Genomic DNA, 20,152 nt, shown 5'->3' on the forward strand with positions numbered 1-20,152 from the left:
GGCTGACCTGACTTATATTTAATATTGTGCCCTCTTGTATAAGTCATCAGTCCGACATTCGATTGGTCTACCCGGCGGTACCCGATCGGCCTTTTCAGAGAAGGACGTCTACCACAAGACGCGCGCTGAAAACTAAGATAAGTTTTCATTTTACGAATTTCATTTTACGAAGTTACACTGCTGTATACGTTAGTGTTATGTTATGCACTTCTGGGCTAAGCGGCACTGTGGTCATTTCTTACGAGCATTAGCCACCACATTACTTACCGTGGTACTGGCGCAGTGCTCATCTGTTACCATTTGTGTTATTAGCATCCACGTCATGTAGTTGGGGGTTAACGTTTGTCATAGTTTGTACAGTCGTACTTAAAAGACTGTAAGTATTTGTAAGGAATATGATACGGAAATAGAAGAAAAATAAAAAATAAAATTTAACAATATCGCTTGGTTTAACGCTTGGAACAAAAAGTCTCAAACTAATAAGTAGGTAAATATATAATATAATTGTTGTAATATACAGTGTGTAACAAAAATAAGTGATAATACTTTAGGGTGTGTACGTGTCCCTTATAGAGAGTTTACTGTGAAAGTAGCAGCACTGAAAGACGAAAAAAAATTTTCACTTTTGTATGGGCTAGGGCCCGAGCGTCACGAGTTTCCCCATACAAAAGTGAAAAAAAAATTGGTCTTTCAGCGCTGCTACTTTCACAGTGAACTCTCTACAAGGAACACGTACACACCCTAAAGTATTATCACTTATTTTTGTTACACCCTGTATATTTGAGGTTTTTAGCTCTGCCGCTCTTTCTTCACTTGTTCTTGCTTGCTTCATTTGTGGTCTGTGGACTTTGTGAAAGCACTTATTGCCAACAATCAGCATTGTGCAATGTGCATACTATAGACCAGCCATATAGTAAAACACTAAAAAGTATATAAATAAATAGTAAATTTAATTATTTTGTAGTAAATTTTTGTGCAGGAACCTAGGTAATTACTATTTTAAGCTGAAAAATAACTCAAACATGTTAAATATTTTCGTATGAGAAAATGATTTTGGTATTACGTATGTATGAGAATTTCGATAGCACCCGGCCTCTTACGCTGATGACTCACTGCAAACTTACACAAAACTATAATTTTATCGGCACAATACAGAACGGTGTAAATCTCTCGGCGGCCGGCGCTGGCGCGGACAGGCGGCCATTATCTGATAACCATTAACTACAAGCGCCGAAAAGTTCAATGTTTAATTACTATATGCATCGATATTGTTGGTATGCCATGGTGTTTTCATGTTTTTGAATAAGATATGTAATACAAGAATGTTATCATAATTCATCACAAAATTTCTATTAATATCTGCTTTCCTGAGACTCTAAGTATCTCTATATATCTCTCTATAAAAGATAACAGAGTACACACAGTTAAACAGAAATACTTTTGAATTTAAAATATTAGTTTAGTTCCTGATGGAGTGAAAACTAAAATAGACGACTACCAATCACTAACGTTTCAGTATCACAATTTGATAAGGCTAACTTTATATGAAAGCCAGTCAAAACACACGTAGCACAAGTATAACACAGCTTATTAAGAAACCATACGCCATTATACCACAATGTGACCCCCCCCCCCCCCCCACCTTCCCCTCACGTCTGTGCCATTCATAATGCATACGGAACCCACACAGGAGTCTTCCGAACGCGCTTAGCTATTCACGTTTGAGGTTCAAAGTTCGCTTTTTATATAAAAAAACCACAGTGTAATATCAGAGAGTAGAGTAAATCTGGTGTGTTCTTGAAATTCGCTCAACAGTCAACACAGAGACAGGAGTTGCGCGTGTATGAAGGGCAGCAAATATTTAATAAAGTTACTAGTGCTATTAATAATAACTACGCTAATAGGTAAGAATTTTGAAGAGTGTTGACTTCGCCCAGAAAATTGTAAATAATCATCACAAGTACTACATTAATCATCTTATTCATCCACAGTCCGAATCGTGCGTTTTAGTTTGAACTTTGAAGACAGAGACTAGACTAGAGATAGGGACTTGGTAAACTATAAGACTACATAGATTAAAACTATATAGACAAGAATCAAGTCAAGATACAGATAGAGACTACTGTATACATATTTTTATGTATTACTAGGTAAAACAAAAAAAACTGTACCGAGTCGACCACTAATATGAAATGCATTTTATCCACTAATCTAATTTTTGGAGATGCATTTTTTCATTTGTGTGCTCATTTTAGGGAAATTGACTGGCCTGCAGCCAGAGCGGTGATTGTCGATTGAAAAACCCAAATAGCCTCTACAGTCTACATTACGTTATAAAATTGGAGGTTGTCTGCATTTTTGCTAATCCCACGTTTTCAATGTTTTCCTTCTTTGCTAGGTGAATTGTGAAGGATAATAAATTGAGTTGCTGAGTAATATTTCTGAGTGGATAGTAAAAATACTAGGTATATTTTTAAACCTTACAGTCATTTTAGTTATTTAAATTTAAGGTTTTTGAATAAGAAAGAAGTTACCAGTGATTACTAAATAGTAAATTATACTTACCACGTAATAATATATGCAATATTATGCTCTTCTTCAAGAGATATTTCTCACTTGTATCAGTCAAAGACAAAACTTCGTGCATAGCTTTTTTTTTATTCGAAGAGTATTTTATTTAATCGTATACCATTGTGTTCATAATTTATACAACTCAGAGACATGATGTGTGATTACTAAACTATAATTTTAATGAAGACTTTGTCCGTATAAGTATCTGTGTATATTAAATGTCAAAATCTTTATTAAAATAAAGTTATCATTAAAATATGGCTCTCGAGTACAATAGTGTATTTAAATTAGCATAATAAGTAAATCGTGCAGTCTGCTATATGAATTAAAATTAAAACGCAAGGAATACAAACACTGGAGTGATTTTTGAAGTGTCTTTTGAGTGCGGGTGGAATGAACCGACTTGCAATAACAAAGATATCCGAAATCCGCGCATTTTCCGCGCAGTCTCATGCTAAAAGCCGCCTATTAGATTCTATTATTAGTACTGTAAGGTTTGGTAAAATTTAATAAACTAGAGATCGCCCCATGATCGAAATTCGACCTTAAATTTTATTATCTTCATTTGGCTCCCCGTTTAAAGTATTGACTATTTCAGATTTAATAAAATCAAAAAATCAAAATCAAAAATAATTATTTATTTCCACATAGGTTAACAAAGATAACACTTTTAGAACGTCGATCGTGTCTACCACCGGTTCGGGAACTAATCGGGCGAGAAGAACCGGCGTAAGAAACTCGCACGGGGACTCGCACCTTTTACCAAAAAAAAAAAAACATTAGCTCGATGCACTACTTCACCATATAAACTGTGCACTATATCTAACTGTGCAAAATTTCATTCGTTTCCGCATTTTTCGTCAAAAGGGATCCAAAGTTTTTCGCTCGCGTATTTATATTTAATAATATTATATTTTGCGCTTATGAAGTATACATTTTAATACTTAAAAATAAGTCTCTAACGAAACTCGGACATTCATACTATTATTATAATTGCGAAAGTGTGTCTGTCTGTTACCTTTTCACGCCAAAACCGCCGAACCGATTTTTAAGATATATTGTAAGGACCGAGAAAAGACATAGGATAATTTTTATCGCGGCAAAATGTACCGTTCCCGTGCGATAAACGACTTTCGGTGCAACTGAGTTGCGGGCATCAACTAGTCCCCGCAGACGACGTGTCGTCGCGACACTAGTTTCTATGTATTTCTATGAAAAGTGTCGCTAGCTTCGCGTCTAGGGTTGCCAGGTTGCTACACCGAAAAGCCGGACAAAGCAGTCAGCTTGGCCGCACATTAGTACAAAAAAGCCGGAACCTTGCTATCTAAAACAATTTAAATCTTAAGGTGAAGCCAAACGAGCGTAATTTGTGAGTTGTGAGTCGCAGAATTTCGGTCGCGTAAATATCTTTTCTCTGGCCGAAATTCTGCTGCATTCAAACAAAAGTCCTGTCTGATTCACACGGCTTCACCCTTACAGCTCTACTATTATATAAAGTTATAGATTCTAGGCTCTACAAAAGCCGGACTCCCTTTAATTTTGGCCGGACACGCAAGCTAAAAGCCTGACTATGTCCGGTTTTATCCGGACGCCTGGCAACCCTATTCGCGTCGCTAGCTGTGCAGGGTATTTCATAGAAATACATAGAAATTAGAAACTAATAGTGTCGCGACAATACGTCGTCTGCGGTTGCTTCATGTCGCCCGCTGCCAACCGGCACCTTTTTTTATGAAATAAGGGGGCAAACGAGCAGACGGGTCACCTGATGGAAAGCAACTTCCGTCGCCCAAGGACACTCGCAGCATCAGAACAGCTGCAGGTGCGTTGCCGGCCTTTTAAGAGGGAATAGGGTAATAGGGGAGGGTAGGGAAGGGAATAGGGGAGGGTAGGGAAGGGAAAAGGGTAGGGGATTGGGCCTCCGGTAAACTCACTCACTTGGCGAAACACAGCGCAAGCGCTGTTTCACGCCGGTTTTTCTCCGGTCGAGCCGGCCCATTCATGCCGAAGCATGGCTCTCCCACGTCAAAGTTTATTAACCTTTATAAATAAAGATATTTACACAGCTTATAACTATTCAAAGTCCTTCTTCCTTCGTCTTTGTCTGATGTGACTTTTCAATGTCTGAGACAAATAGGTACCCTCAGATCTTGTAGGCATAGTTTGTTTAAGGGTGAAGCCAAACCAGCGTAATTTTATGAGTCGTGAGGGGCAGAATTTCGGTTGGCAGAAATTCTGCTTCACTCAGGTCGTAGTTGACGGCGAATGCTCGGTGTCGGTGTCGGATGTTAATGCTGGTGTCCCTCAGGGCTGTGTGCTATCGCCTACTCTATGCATACTGCATATCAATGACATGTTACAAACCAACGACATTCATTGCTATGCGGATGATAGTACAGGTGATGCTGTATATACCGGCTCCTTAAAAGGCCGGCAACGCACCTGCAGCTCTTCTGATGTTGCGAGTGTCCATGGGCGACGGTAATTGCTTACCATCAGGTGACCCGTTTGTTCGTTTGCACCCTTATTTAATTTAAAAAAAAACTCAGTTTCATAGAAAATTCCTACTCCATTCACACGAGCGTAATTTGTGAGTCATGATTAGTATGAAAAATAATGTACGCGACCGAAATTCTGCGACTCACGACTCACAAAATTACGCTCGTTTGGCTTCACCCTTAATCTTTTGTCTCCAAATGTTAATTTGTTATTTTTGGTAAATCTACCGTAGCATTTAGATCTAAGCAACTAGATCTTATAATCACCGATATATTTAGGATTGAGATGCTACTGTGAAACCCACCTACCTACCTACCTACCTACCTACCTAACAAAGAGCTCAATACAAATACTCTTTATTTTGACCTCGTCGTAATCAGGTAAAGAAGAGAGACCGAAATCCAAACACATGTCAAAACAAAACGTTGATGATACCCTCAAGATAAAGTTGGCGAAATAAAATCTGTGTACGGCATTTGTTAAGTTATTTGCGTAAAGTGTAAGGCTAACCCCCATGCTCCTTAATTATTAATCCGGCTCCGGCTCCCGCTTGGCAGGTATTACGTGTCGATAGAGACCGGACTCAATCTGCCGCACTCAGAGTTAACGATGATTAAACTTCAATTTTAATGAAGAGTTGGACAGATAATAGCATGATAATAATACCTATGTATGGTGCTTGGGTCAAAATCTACATTTAATTACAGTTATGTAATTAGATTAATATTCATCTCTGAGTGCGGCAGTAAGTGCTTAGGTAATTATAGTCTGTCAAGAAAGTGAAGATATTAAAAAGTGGCAACATCGTAGTGAAGAGAACCCTTTCAAATCAATCTACGAAAAAAGGGACACTACGATGTTGCCACTTTTTAATTTCTTCACTTTCTTGACGGACTATAATTATAGAAATATACCTTACCTACATATAGGTACCTAGTACCTACCTATTCTTGTTCCCGACGTTTCGGCTGGTAATATAATTATTATCAATCACGAAGCTAAAACAATATCAATACCTATAATAATAGACGTGGGAGAGCCATGCTTCGGCACGAATGGGCCGGCTCGACCGGATAAATACCACGTTCTCACAGAAAACCGGCGTGAAACAGCGCTTGCGCTGTGTTTCGCCGAGTGAGTGAGTTTACCGGAGGCCCAATCCCCTAACCCCTACCCTATTCCCTTCCCTACCCTCAACTATATTCCCTTCCCTTCCCTTCCCTACCCTCCCCTATTACCCTATTCCCTCTTAAAAGGTCGGCAACGCACTTGCAGCTCTTCTGATGCTGCGAGTGTCCATGGGCGATGGAAGTTGCTTTCCATCAGGTGACCCGTTTGCTCGTTTGCCCCTTTATTTCATAAAAAAAAAATACCATAGATAACTGCCTGTAGTGGACTAAGGTGACCAACTGCTGACAACAACTTGCTGAAGTTGTTCAACTACCCGCAAATTCATAAATTATTATTTGTGTTTCGATCTACGCATAGCTAGCAAGTAAATCGGTATAAAAGTGCTTCGCGACATAATCCGTAATCGTGTAACACTCGCGTAAACCAAAAGGTTTCTCATCCACAAACGACCACGACCGACGAGAATTCAAAATAAAATGCCACTTTATGACCTACGTTAAAGCTTTCATTTTACGCCAAAATGCCATCTACAAAGCGGCGGGGGTCGCTAGACCAACGTTGGTAGAAAATGAAACCTAGGTCATCGTGCGGATCAAAGATCGGAAAGTCACCTTAATAAGAGCTGTTCCACACGTAATAGCCGCACGTGGAAGTTTGCGTAAACACACATAAATCCGCCGGCGAATCTCGTGCTCTTAATTTTATTATTACTTCTCTTCTGAGACACAAGTTTTATACTTTAAAATATGTTCACAGTTAACTCTTTGCCGCTTTCATTCTACGGTTACACACGTGTTAGGGATTTCATTCTCAATGACAAAGGATATCTACTGCTATGAATAATTTGCACAGTTTGTATGTATGGTAAAAGGAAAGAATTCTTCCACACAATAGATATATCTACCTATTAATTATTTATTATTCCTATCACCTACATATGTACAGGATGTAACAAAAGAACGTATTTAACTATAATAGAGACGTGTTTATATGTCTTTTATAACTGTGAAAGTAGCATCGCTGAATGAGTCCTTTTTTATATAAAATATAATAATAATAACTCCCACACCGATTTCGGCGACCGTGCCTGGTTTCATTGAAACCAGGCCAGTTACGCAGCAGTAATTTTATAGTGCCCAAGTGTGTGCGCAGTACACAATTAGAGCACTCTCTATTCCTTTACTTTCATAAGCAATTTGTATCATATTATTATGTATGGGTTAAGTCTATGTAGTTATACAGGGGACTCATACACAACCTACACTTACCTTATCATTACAACTCGTAGATTACAACTTGCATCTGGTCCAACGGATTTTATTCGAAATTAATAAAAAATAATAACTGATTACTCAGCTAGTGGATAAAATATTGTTATACGTTTTAAATTGTAATTTTCTATCTTTTTATTTTAGTAAAAGATGGCCCCGTGCGAGTTTCTTACGCCGGTTCTTCTCGCCGGTTTAGTTCCCGAACCGGTGGTAGGCACCTTAGTATCAACGTTCAGAAATATTTTTGTAAAGAAAATACTCTGAATAAAAACTATTTTGATTTTGATAATAGGTACTTGATATAATATGATGAGATGAGTAAATTGTTAAAGTTCTAGAATTTTGATAAATAGATACGCTGCTTTGTCATGCAATGCCTTTCTTTGGGTTTGGGAGCCAACTGACGACGACGCCGACGCGACGTGTACAAAGGCGTCAGCCAGTCAGCCCATTTGTCACGTCTAGATTGTTGACCCGTCGCCGCTGCACGCACCGCGTGCGACGGCTGAACCGCCTTACGCTGCGCTGCTCTATGGGATGACATGAAATAAGCACGCCTCGCGGGTGGCCGCGCCGGGCGCACGCTTAACGCAACGAACGCCCTTAAACGAGTGGTGATAGTAATAAAACACAAATATATTTTTAAACATTTATTATACATAATGAAGCTTTGTCCATACACATACTTGATACTACCTAGTCTATTCCAACACAGTATACATACTAACTATACGCATCTAAGACCAGGAGAAATCCTATGTTATTTTATACTTCCAAAATGTTCCAGAAACTTATAAGGGACCTATTAGACAGAGAGCGCTCACGCGGTCATGGGGTAAGATTTGTGTTGTATTACGTTCTGACCGCGTCAGAATTGCTCCTGTGTGACTGACCGCTCGAACATATAATGCGAACGCAGAAGTCAGAACGCTTGAACGCGTGACCGCTCTCTGTCTGATAGGACTCTAAAGCTGCTATTGCAATGTTCCAAGTTTAAAAAATAACCTGAGTAAACCTTAACCGTATTAAAAAAGCAAGAAACTTGATTCTGGCAATGCAGTTTTTTTCTTTAACCATTGTATAAGATCTTATAAACATCTGAGTACGCAAAGATAATTTAAACATATATTACGTTCTTCTATGCTAGTTACTTGTAAATTCACTAAAAATAATTTAAGGTCGTGCTTAAACTTATGACCTTGTTAATAAAAATATTCAATTATCGCTTGCTGTCTTCATCTGGTAAACGGCATTCAACACCTCAGACAAAGATACAAACATGAGTAGCAATATTTTTATTACCGAGGTGGTTAAAGTAGGTATAACAATAAAACTTCATGGTTTATATTAAAATCTATTGAGTTCACATTATTAGCTATAAGGAATGATAGCAATATATTAATGCCGACATCTTTAATACATAATAAACTAGCCCCAGCTAGCTCGAGATATTTTCCAAAATAAACACATAATACAGATGAAATCTCATTTTTACTAAAAAAGTTTTTAACAACAATATTATTATTGTCTGGTAATAAAAAATATTTAAATAAACTAAAAAAGTTGACCAAATCTTTGTACAGCCGCCAACAAAAGCTATACGACCTTATTACCATAGCAAAGTGGTTCAAAATGATAAACAGCGGCTACCTACGACTGTAACATTAACAAAGGTGCATTTTAGATTTCCCAGCACACAGTTTCATTCGTGATTTTACCAATTTATTGTGAGATTCTTAGAACCATAGTTATAATCTAAGTATTATACTGTTTAATATTTCATAAGCTATAAATATTAATTAATATTTTGTTACAATGAACCCATCTAAATACCTTGAATACCTCAGAAACATAAAAACTCATTGATATACAATATCTATAGTTATATTTTCGTGGAAATTATATACAAAAAATACTATAATATATTATTTCAACTTGTATTCTTTCAACATCCAATCCATCGTGAAGTATCCTGAAAAATAAGTAAGTTGTTACTTCTAAAACTGTTGTACAATATAAATTATATTATATTATAAGTTTGAAAGGTTTCCATAAAAATAATTATAACAATAGGAATTGACTGTAGATACAAAAGTTTAGAAAATCTTTCCAGTATAATTTTCTGCCCATAATCGATATTTATTGCTTCCTTTTAGGCGATCCTACACTCTTTAGTCGGCTGCGTTTCCACCAGAGCTGAGCGGAGCTGTGTTGCGAGGAATGTGTTTTTGAAAACCAATAGAATCGCTTCATTGACATGACTTTGCCATGACATCGCTCAGCGCGGCGATGCTAATGCGCTCAGCTCTAGTGGAAACGCAGCCTTATTAGGGACTGTCCACAAACAGTGCCGGTTTTAGCACTAGCAGCGCCCTGGGAGAGGTTTTATCAGCGCCCAGGGTGCAGGTAGAGCAAAAAACGGGGCGCCTACGGCGTCCCTTTTTATCGTGTGCCTTAGGCGGTCGCCTAGCGTCGCCCCCCCTAACGCCGCTACTGTCCACAAACACACAAAATTGACTTATTATCTTCTCTTATCAGTCTTCTCGATGGCGTTTGTAACTCGTAACACTTGATTTCGACTGTAGCTCTACCATAACTTTAAAGCTAAGTATAGTTTTTATTGATACTCGATACCGACTACGTAACTATTTAGTATGGCAAATTATATAGCGCCTCTAGCGGTCACTTGCGGAACTAAAATCGCCATACTAAATATTTACGTAGTCGGTATCGAGTATCGATAAACACTATAGCTTTAAAGTAATGGTAGAGCTACGGAACCCGGCCTCGGCCAATACGAAACCCCACCAAGTTAAGGAGTTCCGTCATTATTACTCTACCTATGAATTAGCACGAAGTTTATACATACATAGCCAGTGCGAGGCGGGGGCGTTAGCATCGTGTCTCGTACAGTCCGGAGCGGCCGATGTAGCGCACCCATTTGATCACGTCGTGGTCGGAGTAGTTCAGCTTGGGCTCGAACACTTTTAGATAGCGGACCTGAAACGAGCAGGGTTAATTATTATTGATTGGAGACTGGACAGATACAAAGGGTGGATTTTACAATAATCTTTATTTCCAAATCCATAATATGGTGCACCATCGTGTAAAATAAGCTACATCTAGCATATTTTTCCGTGATAAAAATCGTATTGCTATCCTGTTCTTTTCCTACTCAAAGTAACTTCATAGTAATTTTCATCTAAATCAGTTTATCCATTTAAGCGTAACAGAAACAGATCGACAATCATAATATTCAGTGGTGTTCCTAACGGCTATATTTTCATAACACGCTATATGGAATATGCTACATTTTTCAAGCGCGCTAGTTTTGACGCTACGTTATAACGAATGAAATCTCGATTATTTCAAGCGCGCTTGCTTTGACGCTACGTTATAACGAATTTCAAGCGCGCTAGTTTTGACGCTACGTTCTAACGAATTTCAAGCGCGCTAGTTTTGACGCTACGTTCTAACGAATTTCAAGCGCGCTAGTTTTGACGCTACGTTATATCGTTGTAAAGTTACCGATGTTATTGAAATTCTTTCTTTATGTTATATCAATAATATGATGATGCGTGACGTCTACAATAATTATAACGCGGTGGGTGAGTTAATAATATAATATAACGTGTTAGTTACATATATTTTAGAATAATATGATCGTTATAATTTAATAATGCATTATTTGGTTAATTATATTATGTTGCAAATATTAATTTTAACTCTGTATTGATATTATATTTGGACAAACATGATAGTAAAATTATAGGCGTATTTCAAAGTTCATTATATAATATGTACCATGTACATAAATTGGTTTAGGCTTAGGTTAGGGTTAGGTTGTATATATTATACAATTTTATTATATACAAATGCTTTAAATATATATTTTTTCTTTTTTGGTACTACATAATATGTACATATTTTTACATCTTTTTTTACAATGTCAGTTTTTTTTACATTTTATTTACATTTAAAAATATTATTTGCGCCACTTATGTCGACGACAAACGATTTCTTCTGTCACTAGTAACGTATCCAGATTTAGAAAAAATACGTTAACATGGGAGTCTTGATTATAATATTATAATTTACCCATAATTTACTTAACACGCAACGCAACACTGCAAATGCAATGACAGCCGAATTCACCCGATTTGACAACGAAACGACACGACAACGATCGAACGAAACCGCGCGCGATCGGCAGCGCGGGCGGCGCCGCGCTAGGTCAGTGACCGCGCGGTACGTTATAACGTAGCGTCTTATGCAGATTTATAGCGCGCGCTATTCGTTGCGAAGAACTAGCGCGCTATTTTTATCAGCTATACGTTATATTAACCACCACTAATAATATTAGTATGAGTCAGGGCTTCATAACGTTATCGAATACCAGAAAAAATATCATTATTAACCGTTATTTTCATAATGGTAGCCAGATAACGGTATTTTTAACGATATCTAGTAACATAACGAAAAAATACCTACCTACCTACTTTTAGGAGTTTAATGCACAGAGAAATAATAATAGTTATTGTTTTGGAGTAAAAATGGGCCGAAAGACAGCAAAACACTGTTTATAGATACTTTGACTTAGCAAGTCAAGATGGTGCTGCAATTTATTTAGTCAATGAATGCAGAAAATTATGCAAGGTACCTATGTCCGTATATATTTACTTGTTTTAATTGTGGCGAATGCGGGGGATGGGCAAAATATGGATAATTATTTGTATGTCTTAGTTTAGAGCCAGTGCACACGGCGCGTTGCGTTGCGTTGTGCCGTCGCAACGCACGACATCGACGGGCAGACGCGGTCTTTATTCCTTCGTGGACAAAAAGCCCACCCCGCCCCGTCGTTTGCAAAACAACAGAGTCCGTCCGGCAGCCAGCGCACGGCGCACGTGCTGGCAATACAATAATTTACTATACAAACCATAAATTAGTAATATTTGAACAAAGATACTGAGCACTGAACTACTGACCATGTCATTCTCATTAGTCGTCATTTTTCCTATAATATATACCTACTGATCACCAGACATGTCTAGTTTAATTTTGTGCATACTGCATATTGAACTGACTGATTAAATTAAGTACTTATTTTACAAAATGTAACGTTATCAAAGAACATATATTTACCGTTATAAATCCTATTTACCGTTATATCATTTACCGGTATTAATTCCAATGTTTACCGTTATTTCTAGTATCGGGTAAATTTTCATACCGTTATCAATGCCCTTGAAGCACTAACATTATGAAAAAATACCGGTATTTGAAGCCCTGGTATGGATACAATCGGAATTCAGATAGGAAAAGACAATAAATAACAGACAAATTTTAATATCATGTAGCTACACTTTTAAAAGACATTCATAAGACCAAATAAAATAAAAAAATAAAAAATATATTTTCAGAAAGTCTACATGGTGCCTACCACCGGTTCGGGAACTAACTCGGCGAGAGGAACCGGCGTAACTAACCCGCACGAGGCAAGAGCAAAGTTTTACCTTGAATCCGGAGGGCGCGAAGGGCACCTCGAAGCCCATGGAGATGGGCGGGCGAGTCCACTTTTTCTTGGTGTCCGTCTCCAGCAGCTCGATCTCCGCCGACAGTTGGGTCTCCTTCATGCCCGCCATGCGCTTGATCCTAGAATTACAATGTTTATGATACTAATATGAAAACATAAAAAAATGACAGATCACCTGGTGGTAATATACTATACTTGTAATATAACATACTATACTATACTTGTACTAAGAGGAGTCCCTCGAGATAAAAATGTTAAAACACTCCTGAGTTGCGACTTGCAAGTTAAATTCCTGGTCCATAAATCCTCATTCATCCTCAACATAAGAAAAACCTAGATTTTCGAAAGATGTTCAAAGACAATGAAATTGTAGTTGCATGTTGACACAGTATAATATTCTTTTTTACTTGTTGTCTCTGGTCTATTCAATAAAGTATGTAGTGCCTCAATATGCAGTTTTCTTTTGTCAAAAACATTCAAGCTATAAAAAATTTGTTACTCACTTCCAAACAATAGCGTTCTCGGATGCCTTGTATTTAGCCTTGCCCTTCAGGCATATGAGCTGCACGCCGCTGGTGTTCAGCGGAGTGGGGATCTTCACCTCGATCTTCTGGCCGAGCAGCGAGGGCTTAAAGTTGGACTTCAGCACCACCTTCACCTCCATCTTGGTGCGACCCACCTCCCGGACCAGGGGGATCACACGGAACGGCAAGGATATGTCCTTGGTAGTGCGGTATCTGAGAAAGAAATAACATATTTATTTCAACATTTTTTTTTAATTTTTCAAATTAAATTTCCGGGAAAGTCGAAAGTTACTTTTAACGTTATGAGACATTAATATCTATTGCAGTGGCGGCTCTAGGGGGTGGCGAACGGAGCAATAGCCTGGGGTCTCGCTCTTGCAGGGGCCTCGCAAGGTATTTTTTCGTAAGACAAAGGGCCTCGCAGAAAGGCTTTTTTTCGTAAGACAAAGGGCCTCGCAAAGTCTTTCCGCCCGAGGCGTCGCAATGGGTAAGGCCGCCACTGTATCTATGCAGATATAAGAAAGCCGTGACCAAAATTTAAACTACACAATATATTATAAGAGAGCATCCTACATTAAAAATCTGTAGACGAAATAGTACACTAGATTTGGCAAGCAACTTCGTTGATCGAAAAATATCGCGCGAGAAACATACATTTTACCGTGATAAAAACGTAAGTCATTCTAATAGTTGGGGAGGGGAAGAGGGGATTTCGGGAGCGTGTCAGATTAAGCTTGTATAGGCTTCCGACATATGTCTAGTTATTATGGTATATAGAAATCAGATTTCTCATGTGGTGGGTTAATTTTTTTTTTTACATTGAAATGGCATGGGATGTTTAGTATAACCCAAAGAAGCTTCCATATAAAGAACTGACGATTCAAAGGTTTGGTAAGCCTGTAGGTACATTTTAAAATATAAAAAAGCAAAGCTTCATATTTTTCTAACTAAGCTTTACATTTTATTTTGCACTAAACTAAAATATAATAGTCCTTGCTGTCTAAAATATATTTATAACTGACTTAAATAAGCAATTTTCTGAATATATTTTCTTTTTTAAACTATAAAATGGCTGCAGTTTCTGAACCCACTGCTAAAATAAAAAACACTCTTATTATTTTTATAGTCAGTTTTATCTAATGTACAAAACCTACTAAGTCTCCATGACGCTCGAGTGACTACAAAAATAGCACCCTCCCCTCGTCTACCATAACTTATATCCCCTTTTTATTTGTTATGTGCGACAATAAGTACTGTGGAGATAAAGGTGGTTGCCCCAGAATAAGATCTTCCGACCGAGCGAGGATGTATGCTCGATCAGGCCTAAGCCAACTAAATGATTAAACCGTCGCACTTATAAAACTTCGATAGCACGATGCAGGATTGTGACACTAGACAGGCTGCTATAGTATTATTTGTGAACATGCATTATTTCCTCCAATTCTATGCCATTACCTCATGAGTTCAAACTCGCCGTCCGGCGGTATGAACGATATGGAGTGCTCCGTCTCGAACTTGCTGAGCTTCACGCACTGGTGGAACTGGCAGTCGTCGATCACCACCACCGGCTTGCCGGAGCGCGCCGGATCGGCGTCCGTGTTGCCGGATATACCGCCTGGACACAGACAATTTAATTATATAATATACAGGCAGCGCACAGTCAGTGCCGTAAATAGCCTTTTTTGACGCCCTGTGCGAGCTTCTATATAACTGCACTTTTGTTTTTTAACCGACTACCAAATAGGAAGAGGTTATAGTATGTTCGGCAGTGTATATTTTTTTACTACATTGGGAAACTTATCGGGAGCAATTCGAAAAATAAGGATCTGTCTGGTCTGCCCATTCTTGCGCCCCCCAGAGCCTACGCCCTGTGCCTGGGCACCGGTGGCACCGCCCTATTTACGGCACTGAGCGCACTTAAGATCATTTGGCGATGCTGAAGAAGGCAAACGGACATGTGTATTGTGTACAGTATTTATCAAAATGTGTATCTGTCAAATCGGGATCTTCCATTACCTGGGTCGGTGTTGATAGATCCCGATTTAACGGGTCCGATTATCCGTCAATAATGTGGGTGCGAACCCAAAAAGACCTACCAAAAAGACCAAACACTGCGCTTTCAATATTTATTTATTTATTACATACCCTACAATACAACTTTTCCTCCCTATTACAATGGCATTGAAGTTAAAAGTAATACAGTGGATCTGCTGTCAATATTAAAATTGCAAGCAGTATAAAAGATGGACCTTTTAAGTAAAAATCAATTCAAACAAAGCCTCACCATTTCCTTTGCCCTTAGCCTCCATTACAATCTTGTCGTTGATGCCGAACTTGCACTCCGGCATGCCTGACAGGTAAGACTTCATCACCACCTTGCCAGCAACGTGGGCGGACAGTACCTGGCCTGGAAGACAAATATCCAATACTTATATAAAATTCTCGTGTCACATTATTTGTGCGCGAACTCCTCCATAACAACTCAAACAATTTTATGTATGTACTATCAGAGAGGTTGATTCCTAGGCTTTTAAATTTACCAAATTACTTATAATTTGGTCACATTGCATTAAGTCAAACCCATCCAACCAATCACAGCTAACATTGAACTGACATAAGTCACCCACATTATGTAGGTCCGGCAACTGCCTAGGAATCAATTTCCTCGATGATACATTTGTTAGGCCTGAGAATAGGCTTTTATCTACTTTTATATAGTTATCGATCTCATCCATACTAATATTATATGACCAGGTACACATTGGGCGTTTTGCAAAATGTGTCACCGGTCGCGGTACCGCCAAATTCGTGGCAGTCTTTAAACATGTAAATTACAAATTTTCATATTGAAAATGCTTTATTATTTACCCATCAATCCCTAAGTGGCAGCCGGCTGCGGCATAACAATTGAAAATCTATTGTGATCGAGGTGTTAACAGAATAATGAAATTGTACCTTGCGGCGACATGAGCAGGTTGACATACTCCAGTACGTCGAGGAACAGCTCGTTGCGTCTGTACTTTATACCCTCGCGACGCCATCCGATCTGGCCTGTCACCTGCAACACAAGATTAATGAAAACATACATGAAGTGTCTTGTTAATTAAAAATCCTAATTTATGAAGTACAAGCTATTTAAGTCTTTATTAGATTTTAATAAATCAATAAACTCATATATTTTACAGTAAGGTCAATGTGTCGAAGTCCTTCTGGGAGGTAAGTCCGTCTATCGGCAATAACTTCCATATTTGAACGACTAGTTACATATGGTTCAGTGGGTAAAACGATATTGCAGAGTTAGTAGTTTGACCTAAGAAACAGACATGTCGCTACTACCTGTTACAAAAAAAACGATCTGCCATTTTTTTTTCGTTTTGAACTCGCAGTCGGAGTGTAAGTCTCTGCCAAAAAAATGAAAAAAAGTGGTAATACGAAGGAATTTTTGGAGTTTCCTGGATTACGTAAGTAATTTAGTGATCCTTTTAGTGATGTTCAATTCGTTAATATCGCTTTAATTTCGTTATTATCACGTGCAACATATATGTCTAACCTAAAATTGCAATAATTGGGAAGTCCGTCTAGTTTGCATAAGGAAAGGCCGTCATATGAAGGTCTTGCCTCGAATCAGATATTGTCAACCTTTTGATCAGATATTGCCTATAATTTTCAATGACACAAGTTACTTTAAAAAGCGAATCTCAAGTCAATAAATTATGTTAAACTTTAATTTGAGAAAAGTATGCCGGACTTCAACACATTCACCTTACCTACTAATTGTATTGTTCTGTGGAAGGGACTTTTTTAACCCTTAACCACTGACGTGTATTTACTTGCATTAACGCTGACGTACGTCTCACAGACGTACGCTTGTTTTGTTGAAGGTACTGGAAAGGACGAGTTCTTCCAATAAAGATTTTAAAAGATGCTATCGTTTTGGTCGCGCGCCTACGTCTCTCAGAAGTACGTAAGTGGTTAAGGGTTAATTCAGCAAAGGTTACATAATATTTTGTCATTTACCTGTGATGTAATTTGAGCCTGTTCCTCCTTGGATGCAGACTTAATGCCCTGTTGAGTGATAAATGTCTTCAGGACACCAGTGTCAGAGTTCTGGGGGTAGCCAAAGTCCAGGATCTCTGCAATAACATAATTTTACACACATGAATCATCTATGAATTCTGACTGATATATTATTATACAAAAAAAATTATAAGAGAATAAAATAACCAACAAAAACCAACAGGACCATCTATAGCTTATTAAAAAATATATTTTGTAAATTTTTTATAAAAATAATACTTCCTAGAAATGATACCACAATCACAGACACCCAAAAAAAACCTTGTATTATTATAATGAGTTCTTTGTGTGATTATAAATTGTCATATTTAGACCCAGTTACATCAAGCAATGTTAAATAAATAATGGCTTGTTAAATCAGTTAATGGCCTGTTAGAGCTATCGAGCGTTCCACCATGCCCTAATGTCATGTTAAATCACCTAACACGGTGTTAAATTTAATTCCTGCTATGGAGGTCCGTTAAATATTTAACAGGCTGTTATATGAGTCAAAATAACAACTTTCAAAGACAATAATATTCAATATCAATAAAAGAATCTGTTTTGACTTTTGAGTATTTCCGCCATGTTTCCGCTACGTCCTTATTATTAATTATTTTCATAGTAATATTTCAATAATTATTTATTTTCACTTTGCCAAAAATTCAGCCTTCGGATTTTCCTTGACATTGCAAATATACTAACTTGTATAAAAATTACCAAACCGAAATATGTAAATAAAAGTTTGTATTATGATTCATGTTTTCAGCTTTGACAGATAATAATTATTAACCTGGTAAATTAAGAAGAAGTATTATAGCGTAATAAATGTATGCGATCAGTGATATTTTAATTTGGTCGCATTATCTACTATTATACTACTATGGAAGAAAGTGACACATTGCAGCAAACATGTCGTATTAATCTTGTACATTGCAATTTCGTCGCCTTATAACAAGAATGAACGAATTGATAGTTGTTCACTTGTTGTTCACTTAACATTGCATTTACTAATCCGCTGTTAAATTTTTACTGTGGGACATAAGTATTTTGACAGTCTGTTTAATTTTCTAAGCTCCGTTAAGTAATGCCTCGTTAGGATTTAACAAACAGAGGTTGGTGAAATTGGGTCTTAGAAGTTAAAAAGGGGTTTTTCTTTTTCTAACTTACCATCTAACAGTTCATAGATAAGAACAAAGTTGTTCTTGATGTTCTCTTCGGAGATCTTGCCGAAGTATGACTGCATCACATCTATTATCTTGAGCAGAAACTCAAACACCATGGCAGCGTTCACATTCTGCTTGGTGACTGCGGCCAGCCAGATGTTAGCACGCTGAAGGGAAAGAATTGGTAAAATTAGGTATAAAATAAATAAGGTATAAAAAATTAGGTATAAAAAGTAACATTAATTTTACATTAAAACATAAAATGTAAATAGTGAGATATAATTGAGTCTAGTCTTGGCACTGATTTACAGCTGCTCTGGCCAAATGTGTCTGCCAACTTTGTTCTAATAGCAACTAGACACAATTACAAGTTGTATAGAGCAGAGTACATGAAGCTTAGAATGGCTACAATAAAAAAATAATTCAGTAGGAATACTGACTGACAGATTTTAGGAACCAAATGATAGATTTCCTTTATCAATCTATCACTTTATCTTATTTTTCATTAAGATTTAATTTCTGTTGTGGTCTTATGACTGCAACTAAAATTAAATCTTGTGTTAGTCTGAGAAGCTACATATAATACAGAATATCACAAACATTGAACAGAATACAATACATATTGCAATATTACAAAAAAAATCAATCCAAAAGGTTCAGGTGCATGCTTTTGGACTGCAATTTTTTACATTACTATGTTTGTTATTTCATATCTTAGTTTTATGAGGGTAATCTGTATACTTTGGTGTTCGGGTTCTGTCAGATGTAAAATAAGTCTGAACAGACTAGACATTCTGACATTAGATTCACTTGCCTTTATGTGGAAGAAGGAGGTGCGGGCGATGTTGGTGACCGGCGAGCGGACCTGCTGGCGAGCGTGGATCACGTTCACTCGGAACGCATCCACGGCATTCCGCCCGATGTCGTCCCTATACACCCTCGATATCAACACCTCCCCCTTATGATTGTACACGAACAGACCTCCGATCATCTTGAGGCCCTCCCGCTACCTAAACATACGAGGTTGATCATCAGCATCTGTATATCTTCAATAATAAAATCATTAAATCAATAAAGCAGGATATGACCCAATGACCAATAAAAAACCGATCGTCAATTTGATCGACAGAACAATTGAAACTACTTACGGAATTCTTATCATTAGATTAGTTTATGCTCTTAACTACTACACTGCTATTTATTGAAATAATATTCTACTCTCATTTTTCAACGATTTTAAATAAAAAGATCCAAAATTCCTGAAGGATACCCGCCCACAGATTACTAGTATATTGTACCCGCCCCCAAATCACAAAATGAAACGTCAATAGTGTTTTTTTTTAAATTTAATTTATAAAGTGGCTAAGATTTTCACCATGCATCCAGTTGATCCAGCATCATGTT

At 37.7% G+C, this 20,152-nt stretch overlaps 1 protein-coding gene across 2 annotated transcripts; it reads right to left on the reverse strand.

Moving 5' to 3' along the window:
• Positions 1-8,693: 8,693 nt before the first annotated feature.
• Positions 8,694-20,018, reverse strand: LOC121733364 (AP-2 complex subunit mu). 2 transcript variants are annotated; one of them, XM_042123588.1, is made up of 11 exons: positions 19,897-20,018; positions 19,563-19,758; positions 18,753-18,915; positions 17,544-17,659; positions 16,482-16,584; positions 15,811-15,933; positions 14,982-15,141; positions 13,506-13,739; positions 12,983-13,121; positions 10,339-10,469; positions 8,694-9,441 (listed from the first exon to the last, which is right to left on the reverse strand). In XM_042123588.1, exons 2-10 carry the CDS (start codon positions 19,737-19,739, stop codon positions 10,362-10,364), a joined length of 1,323 nt encoding a protein of 440 aa, XP_041979522.1. In that variant the 5' UTR covers positions 19,740-19,758; positions 19,897-20,018; the 3' UTR covers positions 8,694-9,441; positions 10,339-10,361. The 2 variants fall into 2 exon arrangements, with proteins under 2 accessions (XP_041979522.1, XP_041979523.1); XM_042123589.1 differs by having other exon boundaries at positions 19,563-19,754; positions 19,893-20,018.
• Between the last annotated feature and the right edge of the window lie 134 nt (positions 20,019-20,152).

Source organism: Aricia agestis, chromosome 13 (genome assembly GCF_905147365.1).
Source record: "Aricia agestis chromosome 13, ilAriAges1.1, whole genome shotgun sequence".
Classification (NCBI taxonomy): Eukaryota; Metazoa; Arthropoda; class Insecta; order Lepidoptera; family Lycaenidae; genus Aricia; species Aricia agestis.